This window comes from Motacilla alba, chromosome 2 (assembly GCF_015832195.1).
Source record: "Motacilla alba alba isolate MOTALB_02 chromosome 2, Motacilla_alba_V1.0_pri, whole genome shotgun sequence".
Taxonomy (NCBI): Eukaryota; Metazoa; Chordata; class Aves; order Passeriformes; family Motacillidae; genus Motacilla; species Motacilla alba.
The window spans coordinates 16,545,709-16,570,823 of NC_052017.1; the positions used below are offsets into that span (position 1 = coordinate 16,545,709).

Sequence of the window (25,115 nt, forward strand, 5' to 3'; positions counted from 1 at the left end):
CAAGATTATTACCACAGAAAGAACATCTCTTTATTCTGCAAAATCTCCTTTTACCTTAAATGTTTGTCAGGTTTGAGTAAAGTGTTGATGCGATTGACTATCCAGCTGAAGAGGCGCCCATACAGTGCTTTGGCCATGGCATCTCTGACATCAGTGGCTTTTTCCACAGTGTTGGGACGAATAATGGTTTCTCCTCGAGTCACTACACAGTGAGAGGTGAGGGCTTCTTGCAGTTCATCTGCCTGAATACACAGCAGGGATGCACCTGGGAAGGAATGTCAAGGCACAGCTCAGAGACAGGTGACTATGTTAGAAGTACCCAAGTTGTGAGGTGTGAATACCCCTCAGTTATAACCCACTCATACAAGTCACTGCTGTTCTCCTTTTGCTCTAAAAAAGGGATGCTTCTTTCCCAGTTCCACAGTATTTTTCTATGGTAAGAAAACATACCAAGAAGGTAGTGTGAAGACTTCATTATCTCCCCAGGTGTAATTACTGAGAAAGTGTAGCCAATTTCTGGAGAACCTTTGCCCCTTTGCTTCCTCTACCTCCTAGCAGCTTATAATGTAAGGAATCCCTTCCAAAGAATTGGTGAGCCACATTTCCAAAGGCACGTGTGGGGAACAAGTAATGAGCAGCTGAGAAAGAAACTGGGAAAAAACTATTCAATGTGTTAATCAGGTTCTCCATCAAATGTTCAAATAACCTTGGAAAAATTCCAAAGATTTTTTCAGGCATCTGCAGTATTAGTCATGTTTCCTGTATGCCAGTGAACTGGTTAGTCAAATAAGATGCATAGCATGGAAATTTTTTCCTTTTTTGCATTTGAATTCAGGTGGGCTTATAATTAATCTACCATCAGTTTTTAATTATTCTTGCAAAATTTCCATGTGAATACAGTTTTCATTGATATCTCTTACAATAAAATAAATTTTGCTATGAAAACACTAAAGAAAAACAATGTTTAATCAAGAAAAAAGCACTCACAGTTCTCAAGGGCTACTGGATTGGAAATGTTGCTCTTGTCAATCATATGTTCAGATACTACCGCAGAAAATTCAATGTTACCCACATTTAAAATGGCAGCCAGGACACTGTACACACTTCCAAGTTCCTGAAAAGTGTATTAAAAAAATGCAATACTTAATAGCCAGGTAATTTGTCTCTGTGGTATGCACCACAGGCATATGCATGTGGGCTGTTTCCTGCTGTCTGCCACGTGCCCAATACTTCTAGGAGTGCTGTTCTCAGCAATTATTCCCATTCTGTACTTAGCAAAGTCTTTCAAGAATAAGACAGTCAAAGAGAGCAAGACAAACCATAGCCTAACCTCTCTTCTGTACTTGTTGACAGGACAGGATTGACAGGAAGTAAGGAAAGCAAAAACAGTGGTGTGCACACCCTCTTACACAAAAAGAATTCAGAGGTTATTTATATCTTCCCTTCACTGTGTCTGCAGGTGCAAACATGTCTAAAGATTTAATACCTAGATCAGCAAAAAGTAGAAAAAAAATCTGTATTGATGTTTCTTGCATCATGGAAACAAAGGTACTCCAAATAATAGGTCTGTATCATCTCCTACCAATGTCATCAGAAAAAGTTTCACTGGGAGAAGAGTAAGGCCTCACCTCTCCGATTAAACAAAGCACTTTATCCTTCAAAATGTCAGTTAGGAACTCACCAAAGCATCTGAATATGGACTTGGCTTAAAAAAAAAAATTAGATTTCAAATTATTTAGGAGGTTCTGCCATGGTTTAGTTGGTAATGTGGTGTTAGGTCATAGGTTGGACTTGATGATCTCAAAGGTCTTTTCCAACCTAGTTAATTCTGTGATTCTGTGATTCTGTGAAAAGGGACTCTGTCATGAGAAAGGCTGTTATTAATCTGGACAGTCAAGTGAAATATTCAGTAAATTAAGTACCTATACACAAATACATAAGTTTCAAATAATATTTGGAATTAGTAAAATAATGCTTTCATTGCAGGTTGGATTTAGATTTCAATTGCAAACTTTTATGTGAACGGTGAATGTTTGTCATTATACCTGATGATCTGAGTGTTTTTTACTCAGAAAATTCTAGGTGTACCTGTAAAGCAGACTAGCAGTCTGTGACACTGTGTGTTTTGAGGCATACAGTAATAGAATATTTCATAAATAGCAGGTTGAGAACTTTTGTACCAGTTTTATAAGAAGCAGTTTTGAAAATCTGATTGGTATTTTATAACTATGAACTTTTTATAATTGCACAGCATTTTATCCATATTATTCAATACTTTGCTGGTACCATGTCAGGCTTCATTTACTCAGATAAAACCTCTAATTGCTCTAGAATACTTGAGCTTGTTTTCAACACTTTCAGAAGTTAATCTAGCAGTTAATAAACAGTGATTCCAGTGACAGCAAGACAAACTGGATAAGCTCACTCTAAAAAATTATGCTGAAGATAATTGGCACCCAGTTTACTTAGGATTAAGTACTCATTTTCATTTTAAGCTTAGGGACACACTTGAAATGCAAAGAAATGGATAGCTTAACTTCTGCCATCATGCTGTACAATATGTATAGCTGCTGACATTTTTCTGCCCTTTTCCAGTGTGTTTGAAATCTGGCTTGATCTGTCTCATACAACATAATTATTGTTCCCCTCAGGCAGTCCTTTCTTACTAATTTTGCTGTGCAGCCTGAAATAAAACTGTGATTTTAATACAGGGAGTACTGACAGTAGTTACTTTTAAAGCCTGTCAGTCAGTTAAAAGCAAATCTCAAAGAAATAAAGCTTTGTTTAGGTCTCAGTTTTAATGGAAGATTTTTTTACATCCATGGCTTTCTGCTAATAAAACACTGAACGTGCTTATATAGAAGTTTCTCTGGGCACTGAGATGAATGTCAAAGCTTAAGGCTGCATTACTTAAAAGTGAATTTAGGAAAGGAATTCAATGTCCTATGGGATTTTTTTTCACTGAAAAATAATTGTCTTTGCACATGTATCTGATATCAGAACCTCAGTGGGGGAAGAAGACTCTTCACTCCTGCAAGCACAGCCTCAGACAGGTTAATTCACCCTGAGGAGGATGCAAGGCAGGCTGACATGGCTGGGCTCACAAGTAGCCACAAGCAGATTACCTATGGCACTCAGCCTGCTTCTGAAACTGCAGGGTTCTACAGGTAGATAATTCTTCATAGATTCAGCTCCCCGTGGCTTGCTGAGTTAATCAAGTGAAGATCCATGCTAGAACTGCACAATGCAGCCAGTGACCTGGTTCTAACTGCATCTTCAATGTACATGGAAGGCCTCTTCTGGATGATCAAGATTATTGTTTCCACCCATCCAAGTGAACAAAAGAACTGGAAACAAAAACAGACTTGCTGCTTTTCATGCTTTAAATTAGGACTTATCAAGGTCTCTAGTGCTGTGACAAAACTGCTATCAGTGCTGAACCATGAATGTCCTTTCATGCTGCTTCTGGAAAGGTGAGAGCACAAGTGAAAGGATGTGATAGTAAAGGTGTGATATTACTAAATGCAGCTGTGAATAACATGTAGAGGAGAAAGAACTGAATGCCACCGCTACTACAACCTAATGCAAAGTGACTCTGGAGGAACAAAATAGGTGAATACGTCTGTTCGGCTAGCTATTTCAAATATTTACATTGAGGGAAGCCAGAAACAGTCAACTGAAGAGAGCAATTTTCTGTGAAAAGCTTCTTACCACATACAGGTTTGTCAGGGAAATGAAAACATACATCTATTCTGAAGCACTAGTGCTATATTTCACAGATACTGTATGGATCATACCTCTACCATTTATTTTGTTTATAAATAAAGTCAGAGATAAATGACACCTGTGATGTACCACTTCTCGTAAGGCAAAACTAGGTCATAGGATGGGATTTCTTTCCTTTATAAATCCAGTCCTTTGTTAATTTTAATTCTACCAAAGACAGACTGAGGAGAGGGGTTTAACAGCTAGCTGAGCAATTATATGAGATCATAAAGAAAAAATGGGATCAGTTACTGTTTAGTGATGAGATTCATCTCCAAAAGGATTTAAGAACTTCATTCAACTTTATCCTTGGAGTTGTGAAAATGTATTGAGTTCATCAATACTCAGATCAGCTCAATGATCAGCTCAATGAATTTTTAGAACTCTCACCATGGACTTCCTCTTAAAACTGAGATGAGGCTCCTATTCACAGGCCTAAAATTATTGGCTAATAAACAGTTAGAACATAATTTTCTATGCATTAAATTTGTTAAAATTCCCCCCTCCCACATTACTCAGCTGTGCTGTGTTCACTGATTTCAAAGCCTTGTTGGCTAATATAATTTTATTGGTTTACCAATGCCTTGAAACCTTAAAAATTTAAATGTTACTATATAACAACAAGTTGACCATGCAAGATCCTAAAACATAAATGCAATATGCTAAGGGAACAAGGGAGATTTGAATGCTTTATACAAGCTTTTCTTGATTAAGGTAGCTGGTGAAGTTCACAAAGGGTTATCAGCACTCACCTCCAGTGTAAAACCTATGACTTTGAAGCATTGTTCTATTAATTCAAACTGAGATTTATAAAAGCTATTATTCATGAAATCTTGCACTATTCTGAAATGATCATTTTGCAGATATCTGAAAAAGTTGATGGATACAGAGTTAGAATGTAAACGAGGCTGAGAATTCAACACTGCATTTCTTAGTAATCAATTTATGCAAAAAAATAAACTGCATTACCTGGGAGGTCTATATTCTGGCAGTTTATAATGTGCCAGTTTTTTCTTTTCTGCAAGACCAGCATAAATATAATAAAAAATATGGAAATTTTTCTCTCCTCTGAAACAACAGAAACAACAAACTGATTTAGTAACATAACCACGTTACAGTTATTAATGACACACATATTATTATTAAATGTTATTTTAATAACAGGCAAGACACACAACGTGACAGAGGACTTTGAAAGAAGCTTTATTACAGAACTTCTTGTGAACACCCTTTTCACGCCATTCTGTGTTTGTCCTGACACTGCCAGGGTGGCTGCTCAGTGCTAGAGCAGCTCAGTGCTGCTCTGCCATTGATGCAATTGGTAGCTCCTGTGTGAGATCTTGCACGTTGCTTACCCACCCACACGGAATGGATAGCTTAACTCCATTTATTTTAAAAAACATTCTGACTGTGGGCAAGGGATACACTCTTGGTTCACTGAATGCAGTAGGTCTGTTGTGTCTTTTAGCCCTGAACCAGGAAGGAGACATTAAGCAAAAGGGCCTTATGACTTGGCATGCTTGGCTAGAAGCTAGATAAACCTAGGACAGAGGTTTATTACATATTCAAGGTTCCTGTGCTCCTTATGAGAAAGAACTAGGTGAAAATTTGCAACCATGACTGAGCCCTGAGATGCCCAAGTCAGTCACTACTGAATGGCAAAAAGGAATTGTGTTCAAACCCCTGCTTTATGCATGAGCTTAGGTCTATGTCTCAGGGGCACCATTAGATCACAGAACCATAGAATGGCTTGGGTTGGGAGGGACCTTAAGGATCATCTAGTTTCAACTCCCCTGTCATGGGCAGGGACACCTTTCATTAGACCGGGCTGCTCAGAGACCCATCCAGCCTGGCTATAAACACTTCCAGGGATGAGGCATCCTCAGCTTCTCCGAGTAACTTGCTTCAGTGCCTCACCACCCTCACACTAAAGAATTTCTTTCTAAAATCTAATCTAAACCTACTCTCTCTCAGTTTAAATCTATTGCCCCTTATCCTGTCGACAGGATAGACAGTGTGTCTACTACACATTCTTGCAAAAAGTCTCTCTCCATTTTTCTTGCAGGCTCCCTTCAGGGGGAAGACAGCAATTTGGCCACCCCAAAGCCTTCTCTTGTCCAGGGTGAACAATCCCAATTTTCTCAGCCATTCCTTGTAGCAGAGGTGCTCCATCCCTCTAATAATCTTGGTGGCCCTTCTATGCAATTTCTCCAACAGGTCCACATATGTCCTGTAGTGGGGGTCCCAGAGCTGGAAGCAGCACTGCAGATGGGGTCTCACCAGAGCTGGGTAGAGGAGATTTCCCCCCCAACCAGCTGCTTTTGATGCAGCCCAGTGCAGGTTTGGCTTTCTGGACTGTGAGGGCACATAGCTGGGTCATGTCCAGCCTCTTATCCAACAGCACTCCCAAGCCCTTCTTGGCAGGGATCTTTGACCCATAATCCTCTATAAACAAATCCTACTATATGTTTCAAAATGGAAAACGACCAAACACACAAAGAAGGAAGCTACAATACTACAGGAAATTTAGAGGAAGTAAATCCAAGTGATACACTTAACACAATACTCCAAAATCCCACAATGAAATGTATACCTGAACTATTAGTAAGTTTTTAATTTGCATATTCTTATTTTATACATCACATGAGAAGTTTTATAAGATTTGTTTAAATAACCCAGGAGGCAATGAAAAAGAAAAATCTGGAGTAGTTTTCAGCTAGCTTACAGATTCATAAGCTATTTATATACAACTTCTAAGGAAAAAAATCCAGGTACCTCATTCATCTTTGTGTTTTGAAACAAGGTGATTTCCTGCATCATAGGCCTACTCTGTAGCCCCCAAATTAGATCAAATACAACTTTCATACTTACACTGCCTGGTGGACAACTCTGGATTTTTCAAGGAGGTACTCTGAAATCTGAGCTCCGACTACAGTGCCACCACAAGTGAATTTCATTTCCAAATATTTTCCAAATCTGCTTGAATTATCATTGATGATAGTGCCTGCATTCCCAAATGCTTCTACAAGGTTGTTCACCTGGAGAATCTTCTCCTGCAGAGTCCTGTTATTAGCCTGGATATTAAAAAGATATTGTTTCAAATTATCAGTGATTATTCAAATTCATGCATTTTTAGGTGTTCCTTTAATCTCCTCATTGGTATTGTGAAGTGTAACATAGTCAGGGCAGCTATTCCCATGGAAAATATATGGAGAAAAAGGCATATATATATATATGTAATGAAATCAGTCAGAATATAGCAATCCTCAGAACTAAGGCTGTCTGGAAGAAATAACACACACAATGATAACAACACTATGAATTAATTTCTATGGTTTTTGTGGTTCATGGCTCTGAGATGGCCAATCTGCTTTTAGGATCCTTGTTAGCATCTGGTTACTGCTCCCCTCCACCCTACCAATCCATTAGCTGGCTTTCATCTCACCTTGGGCATGCTAAAAACGGCATTTTATTTAGACAGTTATGGTGGCCACTACCCAGAACGACTATGTCCCACTGACAGCAATCTGGTTGTGGAAGAATGAGAAGCAAGAAGAGGATTTTATTTTGTTCTGCTTGGGTGACTTGAAGGCACTCAATTAAACAGGGATCTGACTAAGTCACAGCCCTCACTGCGGTGGGTACTTTTTGTTGTGGAAACCCCAGCACATTTCCAAGTGACCCTAGAAGGGAGGAAGGAGTAGATAGATGAGCATCATGTTCTAATGTTCTCTGGAAAATGTGTAACAGTATCACCCCACAACCAATGCCCTGTCCCTAGGTTCAGCCCTTTAGACCCAGGATAGCAAAGCCTTAAAGCCTCACAGAGACATCCCCTCTGCCACTTACCTTGCCGAGGACAGTGAGCTGCTGAACCAGCAGATGGGCACTTTGCGTCTTGCCAGCTCCACTTTCCCCAGAAATAACAATACACTGCAGAGAACAGAGCAAGACTGAGCTCATCACATATCTCTCAGCCTGGCAGAGGATGTAATAAGACACCTCATCCATACCTGATCAGAGTTGTATGTCACCATGGACTGATAGCCTATGTCAGCAACAGCAAAAATGTGAGGAGGGTTTGCAGTCCGTTTGGCTCCAATATACAGTTTGGAATGCTAAGTGTAAGAAAAATAAAATCATGATCACTGTCCTTTAAAAACTTTTTTTTAGGTTTGGTTTTATTTTTAGATTAGAGTACAGCATGCTGAGGTTTCCAGCAGTGATGTTTTCTGAGGGACCTGTTACTGCACTCACTATACCATGAATCTGTATGTACTTAGGACTATAAGAACTGCTAAAAAATGAAGTGAAATTTTCTATAATTTTAGCCCTGATGACATTATGAAACTCAATTTATTAGGAGAAAATTTACTGTTGTCAGACATCATAGTTCCAACTTATTTAAATTTATTTGTGCTTCCCTTCCCTTGAGATCTCTTCTGTACCTGTAGTATCTCATAATTAATAACCCCAAATTATTGTATGATCCAACTTTAATATCTTTCCCCTTTTGTATAATAGGGAGACAAATTCCCTTTTGTAAAATAAGGAAACAGATTCACAGAAGTTAGCATTTTACAGGATTGCTTTGTGCATGATCTACACTGTAGACATAAAGACACTAGAAATGAATTCTTTTGGAGTTTCTCATTTCTGTGCTGAAATTCAGCAAGTCTTAAGAATTTGTGTCAATGTGCACTTGAAAGAACATCTCTACTTGTAATTCTGTTTTTCAGAGTAAGCTAAAATAAATCTCAAGAATGATCTTACTTTATAGTCAATGCAAATATTTATATTTTAGTGGAATTTGGTGCTAGTTTAAAATAACAAAACCTAAATTTTCACACCTGTGAAGAATAAATATCTATGTTGCGAAATGGATTGACAGCGATGAGAATGTCCCCAACGTATGTGTAGATCTGGTCCTTGGCATAACCCTTCTGCAACTGCTCCGTTACTGTATTCTGATGGAGAGGGAACAGGAACCATTAATCACATGGGGGGAAAAAGAATGCTAGGAAAATGTATAAAATATTGATATAGTTTCAATGAGTGAGGATGAGGAGGAAAGGTATTTATAGTCAGGAGTACAATTGATCATCATCAAAAGTAAGCAATATTTTCAAACACATTGGCATTTCTAATTTTTTGTCTTACTTTGAACAACACATACTTATGGATCCTCAAATGGCTGTAGAAAAAGGAGTCAATGAGTACTGCTTTCATTCAGTTCATCAGAGGTTTCCATGAGACAGTCTTGTCTACATTTCTACCACTAAAGTTTCATGTAACTTATCAAGCAAGAGGCATTTGATTGAGTCCATAACTGCCATTACAGCTGTTCTAACATTACTCTCAGTTATGATACAACACAGATGTTCAACTTTTTTGTTCCCATTAATGTAAACAATGAGGCATCTTTCCCTAATAACAAGCAGTCTCTGCCGTGATTGTTCTTTGCTATTGCAGAGCCAGTTCCCCCTGAACCAAGAAAAAACAAGGGCCCATTAGTGGCATTCAAATTTCTTGATGTAATTTCCCTCAGCTTCTTCTGCATCCACAGCTGGGTATATAAAGTGCCTGGTTAGGTTTCCAACCAAAACAGGCCACAGAGCTGAATGAAGCTGAATGAATTCAAACCAGCCTTGAGACTAATGTGGGGTACATGTGAAAATATTTAGGCTCCATACCCACTGGAACAGACCAACTGGCAGCAGAGGACTACAGAAGGAATTGCTTTCCTTCCTCACCTATTTATTCACAGTTGTACAGTGTCCTGTTTAATACACTTACAAGCCAAATTCTCAACAGCTGCAGAGGCTATATTTTCTTCATGAGAAAACATAAGGAGAAAATGTTGGTTTTCTATTGCCTTGATGAACTTTTTGGTTTTGAATGCTCTCTTTCCTTTTGGCCAGAACCAGATTCACATTACAGAATTATTTTAGAGGAACTTCTGCCCTTTCTGAAATTATCTCTTGCACCAATAGAAAGAAGGTCTCTTGTCTTGCTCTGATGAGGGGACTATCTAAACTGGAAGAAAAATTTGAGTGGAAGAAAGAATACAGTTCTGAGAAGCTGCCATTCATATGTGAAAGTGGTTTTAAATTGGATTTGATTTAGTAACACCACGTAGTCAAACAATGCATTTAGACAGAGGCTTCCTGAGGACTTCCATGAGAATGCTCCATCTCATGGAGGAGCTCCTCTCCCTGAGGAGAAGGGATACTGGGTTAGTCTGGGGATTTTTTTATGCAATGAAATCTCTTTAGCTTGGGTTGTTTGTATGTATCATGGTAAAAGATTAAAAAAAAACCCCACAACAGTCTTACTCTTCCCAATACTAAAAAAATGCTTAAACCTGAACTTTGTCTAGTAGATGAATTTTGGGTTAGTTCAATTAGAATTAACTAAATATCAAGCTACTATAAAAAGGTCTTGGGTAGATGGAAGATGTTCTGTGAGCTGTCAGCATGACACAGTTTACCAGCTCAAGTGCCACAATGAATATTCTCGACTGACAAAGGTACAATACACTGGAGAAGTTTTACAGATAAGAGAATGTGAATTATGGTCTATGCACAGCCCAGTAGATGAAGAATGACGGTTTGTTTACAACCACTGATGGCCTCCAAGACCTGCAGATAATGTGCTGCAGCCTGATTCTTCTTTCTGGTTTTGAAGCTTAAAGCATAAACACAGCAGACCTCCTCCCTCCCTTATAACATGTTTCCCTGCACCTACTGGACAAATTTTTGAACTTTGACAAACCAGTGGTATTTGTATCAGTAATTTGGTCAAAGGTTCACCAGCAGGCATTGACAGATGAGAGGCTCAGCTGGCATAAATTGACCCTCATGCATTTTCCCACCAAAATAAGTCAGTGAGAGCCTAGTCTGGGAGAGTGTGGTGAGCTAGTTTAAGGCAACTCTCAGTGCTCAAGCAACGTGGTGGAAGGTCTTGAACCTAGACCAATTTCAGGTTAACATACCATTGCAAACTGGATACTTAGCTGTAATAAAATCCAGTGATATAAATCCTGTTTAGTCAATGGTGTTACAATACTGTTTGGTCTACAGCTGTAACTCCAGAGATTGTTTTAGGTATGAGTTGGAATTTTTCTGACACAGTAAATCTTGTCTAAAATATTTGGCATAAAGTGGTGAAATGTCATTTTACACTTACACAACTGAAGTGTGACAATACAGTTGAATTTGAAAATCAACAGCACACCATTGTGATTTAATATATGATTACTCCTCTTCGGGAAAACATGAAAAAAGAGGTTCTTACCTCATCCAGTACCTCCAAGGTTGCTAAATCATCTACCTCTTCTTGGTTTGAAACTAGTGACTTACTGTAGTTCCCTTTCTTTGTGTGAATACGTTCAAATCTAGAAAAGAAAGAGATACAATCTCCTGATGTAAGGAAACAGAGCAGATCTTGCATCTGCAACCATCTTGACGGCCAAAACATTCTAGTTTTCCATTGTTCTGAATTTAAACACACAAATGTTTGAAAAACAATACGGAAGTCAACTTCTTGGTACAGCACAGCAGTATCTGACAATTCAAAAGCTATGATTAGATCCCAGAACTGCAACCATGAAGAACTTTGTCACTCTATAGATCCCTGCTTAGATCACACCCCTACATCAGCTGTGAGACAGGAGCTTGGCAATACAAGTAAAGAAAAAAGAACATAGTTATAAAGCATGTAAGAGTGAAACTCTGGCACCAACGTGCAAAAAGATCCTGCTAACAGTTATGTATAGGACAAAACCAGGGATATATGATGAAATAGTACAGCAAAGATGATGCAGACAAAGCACTCAGGACAGAAATATTTCTAGCTTAGTCATGACAGTGCTCTAAAGTCTGGCTGAGATGACCACACTACAGAGCAAAGTGCTACAGAACCACTGGGGTAAGTGAAATACATCTTGACCAAATTTTCTTGGACTTACTAGGAGAAAAAGTCATACATGATAAGAAAACAAAATTTCAAATATCTTTCTTACCAGGGTTAAACTTCAAGTTTAACTTCAAATTTGTCTCAGATTTCTTTTCTCCTTCAAGCAAACCATAAACCCAACTTTATGCAGCCTTATTTTAATTAGCAAGAAAATTCCCAGAGACTTGGATCATTCTTTATCCAAGAGTAAAGGCATTGTTAAATAGAGCAAACACAGCAGAGAATGCAAGGTTTACAATTCATATTAGTTATACTTGTTTTAAGAGATGAGGGAAAATAAGGGAAAGGGAAACTGGATAAGTAACAGCAGAGTTCACAAACTAAATCAAGCTCAGATATGTAATAAGGCACAAGCACAGGAAAACTATTAAGTAAATCTGATCTCCTGATATGACCTCACTCCCTTTGATGCCACTGGTGGGAAGGCACCTCTCAAACATAAGGAACATTTACCTTGGTAAACTGAGACAGCCAGGAAACTGTTGTGTGAAGCACTCACTCTTTACCTTGATCCCAGACAAGACCAGGGAAATTATTTAATTCTGATATTTGGACATATGGCATAGTTATCTAAGCAGACAGGTGTTTTCTACACAGGCAAGAATTTTGATATACAGTGAACAGATGACAGAAGAAAGAGTGTAGTCACACCAAGATGGAAAGTTAGAGTGAGTGAACATCACACTGATGGGGAAAGCTGAACTCCCACAGATTTACTGCATATTTAATGAATATCACCTAGTTCATGAGTGCTGGTTCAGGTCATGCTGACTGTGCACTGATGAGGGATGCAGGTGCAGAAACTCAAGCAGGCACCAACTGGGTAAAATAACTGTCTGCCAGGACTGAAAAGGGAGTGGAAGAAATGGGCAAATGATGCCCTCCCAAAATGTAAGTGCACTCACAATCTGGATGATGGAAATCCAGACTGGAGTGCACTTCATCTATCACTTCTTTCAATTTCTCTTGTCTCTAACAATCATTCCCTGAGGATGACAGAATGGCCTGTTCTCATTCCGGTGCCAGTTTCTTCCTCCTTAATACAGGTGCCAGCTACCAGCAGAGTTTTTTAATTGTCCACAATGCAAAGGCAGGAGCTTCAAGCCCACAGAAGACTGATTCTGCAACTTTAATATCAAGACAAAAATATGTAAGACTTCCTTGCAAGAGCTACCATAGTTTCACAGTTTAGGTGCCAAAATCACAGTACAGTATCCAGTGAGGAGGCTAAGTGACCAGGAAGCAAAATGAACCAAAGGATTGACAGGATCTACATTATCCTAGGTTTGACCTATTCTTCACTTTCCTTTGGAATCCAGTTTTACCATGAGAGCTGTCTTGATAGTATTGTCCTTGCAACAACAGTACAAGACCACTTTTGGTAGCATGTCCTTCAGGTAGTATTAAAGAGGAGGTGGTATTATAAAGATTTAAATTAACTCCTCAGCCTTGCATAATCTGCTGCTGTTTGATCTGCATTTAGGAGCGAAAGGACATTACTGAATCCAAAGTCAGAGGTGCAGACAATATCCTACCCTCTCAATAGAAATCCATCCCTTCTATAATTCACTCCTATTTATACCTCTTTCAAAAAGTTTCATTTGAAAGAAGTTAAATTTGGACAGCTGAAACAATTTCTCCTTTGTACCTGTATGAAGGTCATTTTGTGTCCAGAAGATGCATCTAACAACAGTGTGACTTTGAGAGAGAGCTATCAATATGCTCATAAGGGGAAGATGTGGGAATTGCAGGACTATGTCAAGCTCTAATGTTCTATTTTTTTCTGTTGCTGAAGAAAGACCCAAAACAAAGCATCTGTCAAGCTTTGCTTTCCATTTCTGGTGGAACTGTTACACATTGAACATATTTTTTTAATATGCTAGTTCCTTAAATGTTACTGCATATCAATGAGAGAGTGGTATTTCCCAGGATTAGTTTCAATTACCATGTTTCATTTAAAGTAAGAAACTAACAATGGCTGTGCAGGAAGGGAGAAGAATACTCCAGCCATGGACATTTTTTTTTTCTTTTTTCATTTTTTTTTTTCTTTTAAGGAAACAGATCTCTGTGTATGCCAGGGAAGTTTAATTACATAAAATCGATCCTCCTGTAATCCTCCTCAGCTGACATTATGAGAACACCAGCGCTTGTTGGGCTAGATTATATTCTCCATTCTCCAGAGTACATAAGAGTGGCAGATTTGCAGAACACAATATTTTCCCACTTTGCTGTCAAAGGGCACAGACCCCTCAAGGGCAGTTATACTGCTTCATTCCAACCACTTAAAAAAAACCACATCAGTGCTGTTGACATCAGTGCTGAAGTTTCATTAAGATCATGCACATAGACATTGTGAACTGAAATAACCATGTATCTCTGCTCTGCTCAAAAATATATTGGAGGCATTGGGTTTTACAAGCATGCCTGACAAGCAATTCAGGCAGCTAAAGGCCAGAAACTTCAATGCAGTAAGGACAAGAAAATGAGTCAAGGCAGCATTGTTTCTGTGCATTCTCTTTCACATCAGTGCTCCCCTCCCCCCACTTATCTTTCAAGATTCAGTTAAATCAAAATGAGGCAACTGCAGCTTTTCTTCTTCAAATTGTCAGAATGTATTTAAAAGATTTCTGATAGTTCCAAAAATACCATGAAAAGGAAAGTGTGACTCATGATGCCCTGCTGAACTCTCTGCCTAAACTGGTTGGAGAATTAGCTATAGACTAAGAAGTGACAGTAAAAGGGCTGGCCTTAGTCTGAATGTACAGAAGAAACTAAAAATAATGAAGTTTTCGTAAGGTGAAGGTGGAAACAGCTGTACACCTCCCAGCAGTTACAAACAGCAGTAAAATGACAAAGAAGCAACACAGAGAAACCTCTACAGGATCTGTCATTGCTGGTGATTATATGTCTCTGGAGGTTGAACAAAGCAGTATTAATTCACACTTAAAATCAAATTTTTTTCTTCACAGATATATCTTGTGAAATCTGCTTAACTAAAACTACAGCCTACTGTCTATAAAAAATCTGTACCTGACTTTAGAAAGTGTGATACCTCAGTGATAAGCCTCCAGCTGCATCCGCACAATGCTTTGCAGACAAACCTGTGTTCCCCTCTGTATTTAAATGACTGACAGCACTGAGACTCCAGGCTGCAGTCTCAGGGAGCTGTGCTGCAGCTTATGCAATGTTTCTGAGAGCACACTGTTGCCCTGCAGAGCTATGGGGCTTTTGATTCAGAGTTGGTCTGTGCCCAGCTCTGCACAATCTGTTTGACAAAGCTTGTGCTGCTTTTCCATGACCTGTAAACAAAGCAGATTATTATTCCTTCACAACAGCCTCAAGAAATAGCTGTATCCCTGACAAGGTCCAGGGGGAAGTATGTGTTCTTAACAGAGCAAATAGGAGATCTCTAAAAGGACTCTCTGAGATTAGCTCCTCATGAGTCAGACCCAGGCCCTGTGCTCAGAGCCATATCGAGATGATAAAGGGGAAGCTCCATGGGTACAAAAAGCCAGCTGAAGTTTCCCACCTTCAGGAAAAATGAGTTGCTGAGCAAGTGGACTGGCACAACAGTAAAGTACCACTTGCAGAACATTTGTCCTGAGGAGTTCTGAATGCAGGAGGAACATCTTCCTCCTGTTTTCTTCAGAAGGTAAACTATTCTTCATTCAGGCATTGCTGTTGTCCCTTGTGTTATATAGAAGAACATTATTCAGATATAGAGATGTGTTTTAGTTATGGCATGAGATCTGCTTATTCTAAGGCCTTTGTTCCCAGAACTCTCTACCGCTTCTACAGCCTGAGAGAAATTTTCAGCACAGCCATCCCATGCAGGAGTGTCCTCAATGCAGAAGCACAGACTTCTTGGTATAACAAAGCCCACACTGAGTTAGAAGAGGAAGAACTGGCCTGAAGGGATCAAAGATTGAATCCAAGTTCTAAAACCCCCCATTTCAGCCACTACTGCCATCCAGATGTCATCTGGAGACCTTGGCCAAGACAGCACTGGACTCTGTGTGTACTATCTTGTACTGCCCCTCATATTGTCTTTGTCAAGCCAGCACGGGGAATCTCCCACGGTCTCCTACAGCCTGCCCTGCAGAGCTGAGCTTGAAGGATTGCTGTCAGCTGCTTTCCACTGGCAGGATGAGTCAGAGAGACTGGGACAGAGTGAACACCCAGAAAACGGGCAACACAAGTCTGTGCAATCAGGAAAAGTCACGAAAGGAAACCTTACGGTACTCCCTGCTTTTAATAGGGGTCAATAAATTGACAACCACCTTTGTGCATGTTGTACATGAACTTCTATGAAATTATCTCCCTGGCCTTTCCAAACAGTTAAATAGAGCAACTATTTAGTACTCTGTTACTGATTTCAGTGACAACCCTGTACGGGCAATTCAGGAGGACAAACTCCTACGAAAATAATTCAGCTCACCCAAAACTTTGCATCATTTTGCAGTAGAATAGGTCTCTTTCCCATAATTACTCAGAGAGTATATAAAGATAACTCTTAATCTGGGGACCAGAGTCATTTGCTGAAATCTAGGTGCACTGAATACCCCTCATATGTACAGCTCATTTCTGGAATGACTCACAATTCCCAGGAAATACACAATGTACTAATCATTGCATATTTCTACAGAGATTATTGTAAAAGCAGTCAAGAAGAAGACAGCCGAACAATCCAAGATAAAAGTCTTACAAGCCTGACTGTCAGGTGTAGATGTGAGAGTTCTGAAGGTTGTTTCAAAGACAGCTATTTCTGTTGCAGAGTAAAATTCTTTACAATGCAGGGATTTTTTTTCCCTCTTTTGGCCTAGCAAGAAGTGTATTTTTAGAACTGTTTTGGGGTATATGCTGCAGTACTGATTTTTAATAACTATTTTCATCACTAATTATAAACTTTAACAGCTATACTGCTACTTTGAAAACCTTTGTCAAGCTCAGGGCCCCTGTCCTGAAAGTGACTTACCTCACAAAAAAACCCCACCAAAATTAATTGCACTTAGTATGCAACTCTGCCTGCTTCACCTCTTCTCTAACGTGAATTTAGTCCATGTAGCATATCTCATACAGCATATTTAATATATAGCACATATATCATTCCCAGCAGCAGATTTTAAAGATATTACCATCAGGATGCTATGGGAAAATGTTAATGTATCAAGGGATATTTTCTCCTGCTATTACCATTGTCATTTCAGCCTGAGTTCTGAGCTAGGAAAGATTAAGTTGCAAATAGATATTTTTAGCATAAAAAAATGATTATTTTAGAAAAAAATGTACTGCATTTGCTCAAAGTAAAAAAAGTGGAATTTTCAACGAAGCTCACTGCTAGTATTCATGCTTTTTTGAGTCTTGAGTAGCACAAGATATTCTAGTGCTAGAACACTGCTCAAAGGCTACTGAAAAACCACTTTTACCTTATATCACTTTGATGAAACCTGGAGCAAGGCTGTGGCACATTGCTATCTAAAGTTTTACCAGTGTTAATTGAGATTTCTCTGGTTAGTCAGGTGGTTGGTGGGCTCTCTTCTTCTAGTTCTTTCTCTTTTTCCAACTCTTGAGAGGATGCAGTACAATGCAGGACCTAAACCTTGGTTCCTCTTCACTAGAATAACGACACTGGGAAGGTTCTGAGCACCCTCATGACTCAGTGACTCCTCAGTGTTAGAAAATACCTCAGGAACAATGGTGCCAATGGGGGAGACTTCAGGGTGGCTCCACTCTGTGCCTAGAGATTTCACATCCTTCCTGAGCACACACAGTGCTCAAGGATCAGATCTGAGGGTAAGGCCCTCTGCAAAAAAACCCATGAGAATGTGATATAATGTAATGAGCTTTTCTTTTTGAGCTGCATCAACTGCACCCAGCAAACAGCAAGGTAAGATCACAAGCGCACCAACAGACTACTGCTGCAGAAAGCAGTCAGAAGCAAATTGCAGCTCAGCCCAATGGGCTAAGAAGGTGACTTGATTTTGAGTGAAAACAGAAATAGTGCACACAATAAAACCTAGTGGCTGGACCTCAGCTATTAATTTTTTTTTCTTTGAAACACAAAACTGCAATTAATGAATTAAATTTGATGAGGAGAGTAAACACATACAAAGAAAATATTTCCTAGTATTTTCTAATTTTCCTAATTTTCAGCTTTAATTCCACATTACCAAGTTTATTGACTTTATATTCCAATGCCCATTTACACAACACAATACAGGTAGCAGGATTTCTGCCCTCAGCAGAAGGAAAAGATCTTTAATCCCCTAAACTACCTGCCTCCCACTCCCATTGTCAAGAAGGAGGAGAGTTATGCCTTCAAATTAGGGACTGAGAGAGTGTGAGCTTGAGATCAGGAAGAAGTTTTACAAGGAAAGTTGCCAGCAACTGCTGAAAGTTCAGAAATTTCACAGTAGGACCCTAACACATCACTGTACAAACAGTGCCAGAATAGCATAAGCAAGAAAAGAGCAGCTCTTCCAGGGGACTTGTCACTATAACGCTTATGTCTTGATTTCAAATCAGATTTACATGGCACTTCTGTACAGACATTGCTTTTAACACCACTTGCTTTGTGCAGATTAAAGGTCAGAAGATACATAGAATTAGTAACAAAAGACTTTAAAAAAAGCATGACTACTGAATTTAAAAATCTTTGCATAATCTCTTATCCTTCACAGCAGAAAAAACCACAAATGCTGTTCTGTAGTCAGTCTAACAGTGTAATTCACAAAATTGCACAATAACAAAATAATTTAGGTTGGAAATACTACTTGTTAGTATTTTAAACAGCTAAACCGAAATATGGACTGTGCTCAGTTTAACCCTGCCATTTAAATTACACTCTGAATTAAATAAGTACATTTTTGCACAGATTGAGATAATAAATTATTTAATTTTATGTTTTATTATTATTTTTAAAGACAAAATTCTGTTTTCCTTCGGGAAATTTGACATAAAAGTTACATTTGATCAACTAGAAAAGCATAGGTAACTTCATCACATGGTACTATACTCCCTTAAATTCTAGCTCTCATGAAGAGCCACCAGCTTATAAAACACAGTTTAAACAGGACAAAGAAAATACCAGTAGATCATCCTGTTCTTGTACCACTTGACTGCTCTGTACACATTCAAATTTGGCCACTTTATTTATGTTTGTATTGTACAGAAAACAAAAAAAGTTCATGTAGTTTGCTTCATGCATAATTTACATGAAAAAAAATTAAGGATTTGAAAAAAAACCCCAACAATATGAAAACGAAAGTGAGTTCTCTAAAATGGGTTTAAAAAGTCACAATATCTAATTGACTGGAAGCTTGATTTTTTCCAAAATTATCACAAGTGTTAACAAGATTTTAAATAATATAAGCTAGTGTTTTGGACTTATTTTACCACATATATTTCCCTGTGTGTTTTTTAAATAAATGCTATTTAAAGTCTGGATTATGTTGCTGGTTTAGTGCTCAGCACTGACATCCGATAAGCTTATTTGAATTCAAGAATCTTTCTGGATTAAGCAAATGTCAAGTCTGCAATATATAGACCATACAAATCCAGTCTGAAGCTTAAATGCAAGCCAAATGCACATTTTTATACTGCAATGTCAGAAAAGAGAAAGCACTACTCCTCCCATATCCAGTTAAAGTTGAAAACACTTCAATATCATAATTATTTAGAAATATATTTTTTACTATTATCTTCAAAGCATAGAGTAAATAGAAAATTCTCCAGAACTGAAGACTTCTCTATATATTGTTACTCTAAATGTGTGAAAGAAAATGTGGCAGATTTTAACAAGCTTTTTCCATATAAATGATAATGCCAAAATGTCTTTAAAATTTTCATGTTCCATTAAAAAAAAAAAGTAAAAGCATCGTGATTTTCCTTGAAGCAGGAGCAGTCATACCAGTAATACTTCAATACAATTCTACAACATTTCACATCTGATACATGCGTGTACTGTATAGAGTTTTTTCAATTGTAAAACTGAGCCAGGATATTTTAAAGTATTTTAAATAAAAGCCATCAGGTGTTAAGTGATTTGTTCAGAATTGACACCACTTAGATGCCAGTGGAAGAAAGTTTCCATTCAAGAAGACATAACATTTGAAATTTGCAAAACGTGGTCTGCTAGGACTATCACTTCTTTCAGTCAGAAACATCAACTCCTGCAGGAACCTGACTAGCTGGTTGTAGCATACTTGCTCAAACTAAGCATTAGCTGACCATGCAGACGTATGAAACATTAATTTCACCTAACCTTTGCTTTCTAAAAAACTGGGGTCTAAGACTATATCTTGAGTCACAGAAGAAAGGGGAGGCATTTCTAAAGATTGTTTCATCCCACATGTGAATCATGATGCCTCTCTCTTTCCATTGCAGTACAGGGGACCCCAAATATTAAACTTTCCTCTTTTTTTGGCCATCTAAAGTTATAAGGGTTGAATCTTTCTCTGAGTTCTAGTCATTCTGAAACAGTGCAAGTATCAAAATTGACCCAATTGGTCTACTGTTTAGCTACTTTTACCTTGCCTTTTCAGTGACTCCCATTTGTTGATGAACATCAATAAATTCCATGAGTTGCCTTTGCAGCACGTTTTCTTTTCCTTCAATTTGCTTAATAAAATCATGCTGCAAAAGAGTAGATACTGTTGGACGCTTCTCATAATCTTTAGTCAAGCACCTGTGCTGGCAGAAAAAAACATATGACCATTGAGGGTTTGCAGTTAAGTTTTGAAATGCTTGTCTGGGGTTCGTTCATGACTCCATAATAAATATATCTGTCTTAATCATAACAGCTCTGCACTGAAAACTGATACGACTTCACAGAATTGATGCGTCCAAAAAGTTAAATTATTGCATTTTAAAACTAAATATTCTTTAACTTAAAAAATGTCAAGGGTGTTGAAATACTATTTCATGTATAAATACAGAGCCTCACTTGGAAGTCAAATGGATTTACTAACTAGCCTTTTAAGGGAGAGTATTAGTTGCAACAGATTTCCACAAAAGATATTTTACACATGACATTTACACATGTTCCATATTCAACCAGAGTAGTCTCAGTTGTTACTCACTTGTTAATGAAGTCATTGAATTCAGGTGACCACAGTTCAGGCTGCTGTAGCGTTGGAGGAGGATTCCTGCAAAGGTCAATGTGGTGATAAATTAATAAGCTTCTCACTTGACAAAAACAATGTGTGAAGGCAGGCTGAGTAATGAGTTTTAGAAGGCCACCAAAAAAAGATATTGATTTCCACTGGTAAAAGGAGCATGGGTAGATGGTGCAATGCCTCATTGGCTCTCCTACTTTACATAACTAATAAGGAGATATAGCATCGAGGTAATCTACCAAGTGTACCTAAGAATCACTGTGATTTTTTTCAATCAAATCAATAGAAAGAAATTAAACTAACAACTCATTAATCACTATTCACTTGTAATGACAAATTCCTTTTTTTAAGCCTGAAACAATATACTTTCTTAGGAGAAATTTTAAAAAGCAATTCTATTTTTAAGTTTTCTCAGAAGGACTGAATTCATCAACTTGCTGAACCAAGTGTCCAAAGGAATTGGTTCTTTATTAATTATTCCTCATTCATCAAAAGATAATCAGAAGTGAAGGTTTAAGTAAAGATCTATTGCAAATGGATATACTGCTTTCTTTTCTATTGTTAGAGCTGTTTACTCTAGGTGTTATTTTAGTTGAAACAGTCTTGACAGTCTTCTTCCATTCAGAGATGCCGTTTTCACTGAGTATGGTCGTGAAGACAAAAGGAATGACCAGCCAATAGACAAGGTGACTTACTGTCTCTTTTCAATCAACCATAACTGCTTTTCTTCAAGTGCTACTTAATGTTTACTCTATTGCTCTCAGGTTTTGCTAAACAGAATGAAAGGATATTGATATTATATTTGTTTCGGGGCAGAAAGGTGCCCAGTACTTGTCAAAGTATAAGCCAGAAGCTTTTTTGAAGTCCTAGCTGCAGTGACTGACCACAATAGTTTGCAACTGCTTTTTCCAAGCAAAGGTAGGAAGACCATTCATACTCTGTTTCAGTGCCAGGTCAGCCAAGATTTCTTAAACCTAAAGGTAATTTAAACTAATTTGGGTGTCTTGGCTGAAAAGGACTCTAAGCACTTACATATACTATGTGGGCTCAGCTGTTGTGCTACTGCTCCGGTTCTTAGGATGAAATCCACAAACTACTACTGTATGATCATTATCTACAGACTTGGAGATTGATGTCCTTTGAAATGCCACAAGAGGCACTTTGGGTGCCACTTACTTTCAGCTTCAAAGCAAAAAACACAAAATAAGTTGCTATTTGCACTGCCCAAGGACAGCAACACTGGAACTGCCAGAAGGAGCACAAGCTAATGAAAAGCTGAAGCCTAAATGCATGTGAGTGGGGGAACAACCTCTGCTTCAAAGGATAGAAGATAACTCCTGAAGACAAATATGGGACCTGTTCACCACAGTAGCGTATTCAGACTCTGTATTTCTATCATATGTTATTCTTTGTAACAGAATATATGGGACTCAAGCAAGCCCTGCATTCCTGTGGCAGCAGCTCACTCAGGAGAAGGCTCTATGACTTTTTCTTAAATGTAGCTACAGTCAACTCTGAACTTCTCAATGTGCACACATGGCTAAAGTGGACCCTGCAGAAAATACAACTGGGCAAAGTATTTTAAACCTATCTCCTAGTATAAATAATATAAAGAAAGTCCACAAACTTACATGGTCTATGTTTGAAGAAAGCAAATTGTTGGGAAGCAAAAACTTTTAGAAAGCAAACTTTAAGGAAAAAGTTCTGTCTAACCCATCAACAAACAAAGACATCAAGCTATTACCTTGGTATTTTGAAGAGTGCCCTCATGGGGTGCAAATCAGCAAGGGGTGGATCTCCATCTCCCAACTCTATTGCAGTAATACCCAGGGACCATGCATCACATCTAGCATCATAGGAGCTATCTAGCTGCTGCTCACAGGCAATCACCTGTTGGAGTAAAAGACTGGGATGGTTAAATGTCCACATTTAAGAGCACACCCACAGTTGGAGGAATCTCTTACAGAATACTCAGTGAAATAAACAGATACGCACACTTTTAGAAAGCTAAAGCATCGATCCAATTGCCAACCCCCCCGGTGTTTAAACTAGAGAAAGCAGGTGTCCATGAACAACACATTCTCTGGGCAGATGTTCTCTGATTTGGAGAAAGGGTACAAATCCATGGCTTTTTCAGCTGAATAAATTGCACAACAGAGGAAGTAGAAGGAAACTCAGCAACCCTAAAACTCTTTATATGGATTATTCTTGCTAAGTAATTATTGTAAGTATACTGCTCTCTCTATGAAGTGAAAAAATCAGGAAAGCAGAAGGTGGATTCACTATCTCTTAAAGGGTCCTTATTCAACCAAATCAGCCAATTTCCAGATCAAGTGCATCTGGACAAAGTTCATTAGATCACAGCAAAGTATTTACCTTCATACACATTTCAGCTTATCCACAATGCTGGATGAATCTAGAATTTTTCATCCCATTAGCTGCATATCTAAACCAACATGTATACTATTAGTTATATGGCTAGACCTATGTGTATGAACAGAGTGTGTTGATAAAAATAAATATGTATAAACAGAGTCGTTTCATCTGCTGTAAATAGATGAATGTGTTTGTGTGCACACAAATACTCTAAGCAGATAAGCTTATTTATAAGGAAATATTTTTCCTGTCTCAGCTTAAAATGTATCTGTATATGCTTCAATTTCAGTCAGGGAAAATCTCCACAGAATCATAGTGCATCTTCTTCATTCATAATAACCTTTTCCATTTCTTGCTGAAGCAAGTAGGGATATATAGTATTAAAAACTTTCCAGGTGCAGAAGTCAAAAAATAGAAGTTATAATTTGTCACAGTACCATCCTGGGCTCCTTCCATCCGTGGGGAGATATCTATAGTTTCAGAGCTTGAAAGGCTGGAAAGTACCAATAGTAGCACTCTATGTTCTTCAACATTTTAGTAAGCATTTCAGAGTCTTTCTCCCTGCCTCTAATCTTGTAATTTCAAAAACAAACCTAATTTTAACTTAGTTCTTGCAAACATGTATGACAGAAAGGTTTAAAACACTTTTTAAAATGACACTGCTGTTATATTTGGTGAAAGGACCAGAAAGAAAGACAAAGAGCAGAAATGCAGAATACAGCAGCTCGAGTACCAGTGACAAAATGTTCTGAAACCTGACCTCTGGAGCCATCCAGAACGGGGTGCCCACGGAGGTGTTCCGACGGAGACGAGTGCTGGTCAGCTGAGCAGACACACCTGGAAGAACGAGGGGAAGCTATCATCAGAGCAGTTTCCATCCAAGACAGCCCTTCTGAAGGGTGACATCCTCGTCTTGTCATGCTACAACTTCCTGTGCAGGTGAATCTCAGATACATCTTTCCAGTTCTCTGGAAAGAAAGGCCCAGTCCTGAAAGGTTCTCTGCATCCTTTTTTCCAGTGGCTTCAGCAGAACCGGGACTTAGTCCCAAATGAGCATTTGATTAGTAATCTGACTCCATATATTTTGACTGGTTAATTAAAGGTTTTCTACATCCTCTTTCAAGAGAGCAGTAAAACACCTTAGGGAGGGTGGAAAAGTACTGTACCTTCAACACCTTCTAATGCTCACTGCTGACACTAACCCTCCATTTCATTATATATATATATATACACATTTCATGTTAACACTATAAAATATACCTATTCTCATCTCTTAACTGCTCTGCCATAAAAAAGAAACAACAAAACAGTGAAACCTCAAAAATTCTTACAAAAGCAGAAGTCTCTCCATGCTCAAAGCACATTCTCAAAGCAACAATCCTGTAAATCAGCTTTGCAATATGAGCTGTAGTTTAGGGAATTAACTATTTCAGGCCAAGGGCTGGAAAGTGAACTCTGAAGTTCAAACACTCCTTGCAGTTTTGAGTTAAAAGACACTGAAACATTAGAAATTCATGTGGGCTACAGCACAATTCTGAGCAGCCCGCCACCAATTTCCTTCCTTAAAAAGCAAGGAAATAGCTCTAGTGCATGCAAAGGGGAAAGCACAACATGGAAAAAACAGCCCCTCAGGCAGCATGCCCTAAACTATTATGGATTTATGAGTCACCAGTACCGGTGAAGTCCACATACAGAGAAAAACAGCCCTTCAGCTAGCAAGTCCTAAACTATTATGGATTTGAGTAATAGCCAACAGTGAGGTCCACCAGAGGCATATTCTGAAGAGCTGATGCCATGGATAGCCAGAAAGGTCCTGTGCTCTATATACACATGCTCCAACCTCAGTCTGACACTGGAGCTCACTTATTTTGCCCCCATACA

The 25,115-nt window shown here is 38.5% G+C and overlaps 1 protein-coding gene across 13 annotated transcripts in view; it reads right to left on the bottom strand.

The window, feature by feature from the left end:
* Nucleotides 1-25,115, bottom strand: part of MYO3A (myosin IIIA) — a 137,947-nt gene that overhangs the window by 46,096 nt on the left and 66,736 nt on the right. For 10 of the 13 annotated variants that reach the window (XM_038127691.1, XM_038127688.1, XM_038127690.1 and 7 more), the window contains 13 exons: nucleotides 23,995-24,071; nucleotides 22,603-22,748; nucleotides 20,823-20,888; nucleotides 20,273-20,428; nucleotides 11,062-11,161; nucleotides 8,616-8,732; nucleotides 7,779-7,883; nucleotides 7,615-7,698; nucleotides 6,637-6,839; nucleotides 4,735-4,833; nucleotides 4,518-4,632; nucleotides 988-1,114; nucleotides 55-265 (listed from right to left, as the gene is read on the bottom strand). In XM_038127691.1, the coding sequence (XP_037983619.1) occupies nucleotides 55-265; nucleotides 988-1,114; nucleotides 4,518-4,632; nucleotides 4,735-4,833; nucleotides 6,637-6,839; nucleotides 7,615-7,698; nucleotides 7,779-7,883; nucleotides 8,616-8,732; nucleotides 11,062-11,161; nucleotides 20,273-20,428; nucleotides 20,823-20,888; nucleotides 22,603-22,748; nucleotides 23,995-24,071 (1,606 nt within the window). Of the gene's footprint in view, nucleotides 1-54; nucleotides 266-987; nucleotides 1,115-4,517; nucleotides 4,633-4,734; nucleotides 4,834-6,636; nucleotides 6,840-7,614; nucleotides 7,699-7,778; nucleotides 7,884-8,615; nucleotides 8,733-11,061; nucleotides 11,162-20,272; nucleotides 20,434-20,822; nucleotides 20,889-22,602; nucleotides 22,749-23,994; nucleotides 24,072-24,565; nucleotides 24,633-25,115 lie in introns of those variants that run through there. The other 3 variants (XM_038127692.1, XM_038127693.1, XM_038127695.1) reach the window with 3 other exon arrangements.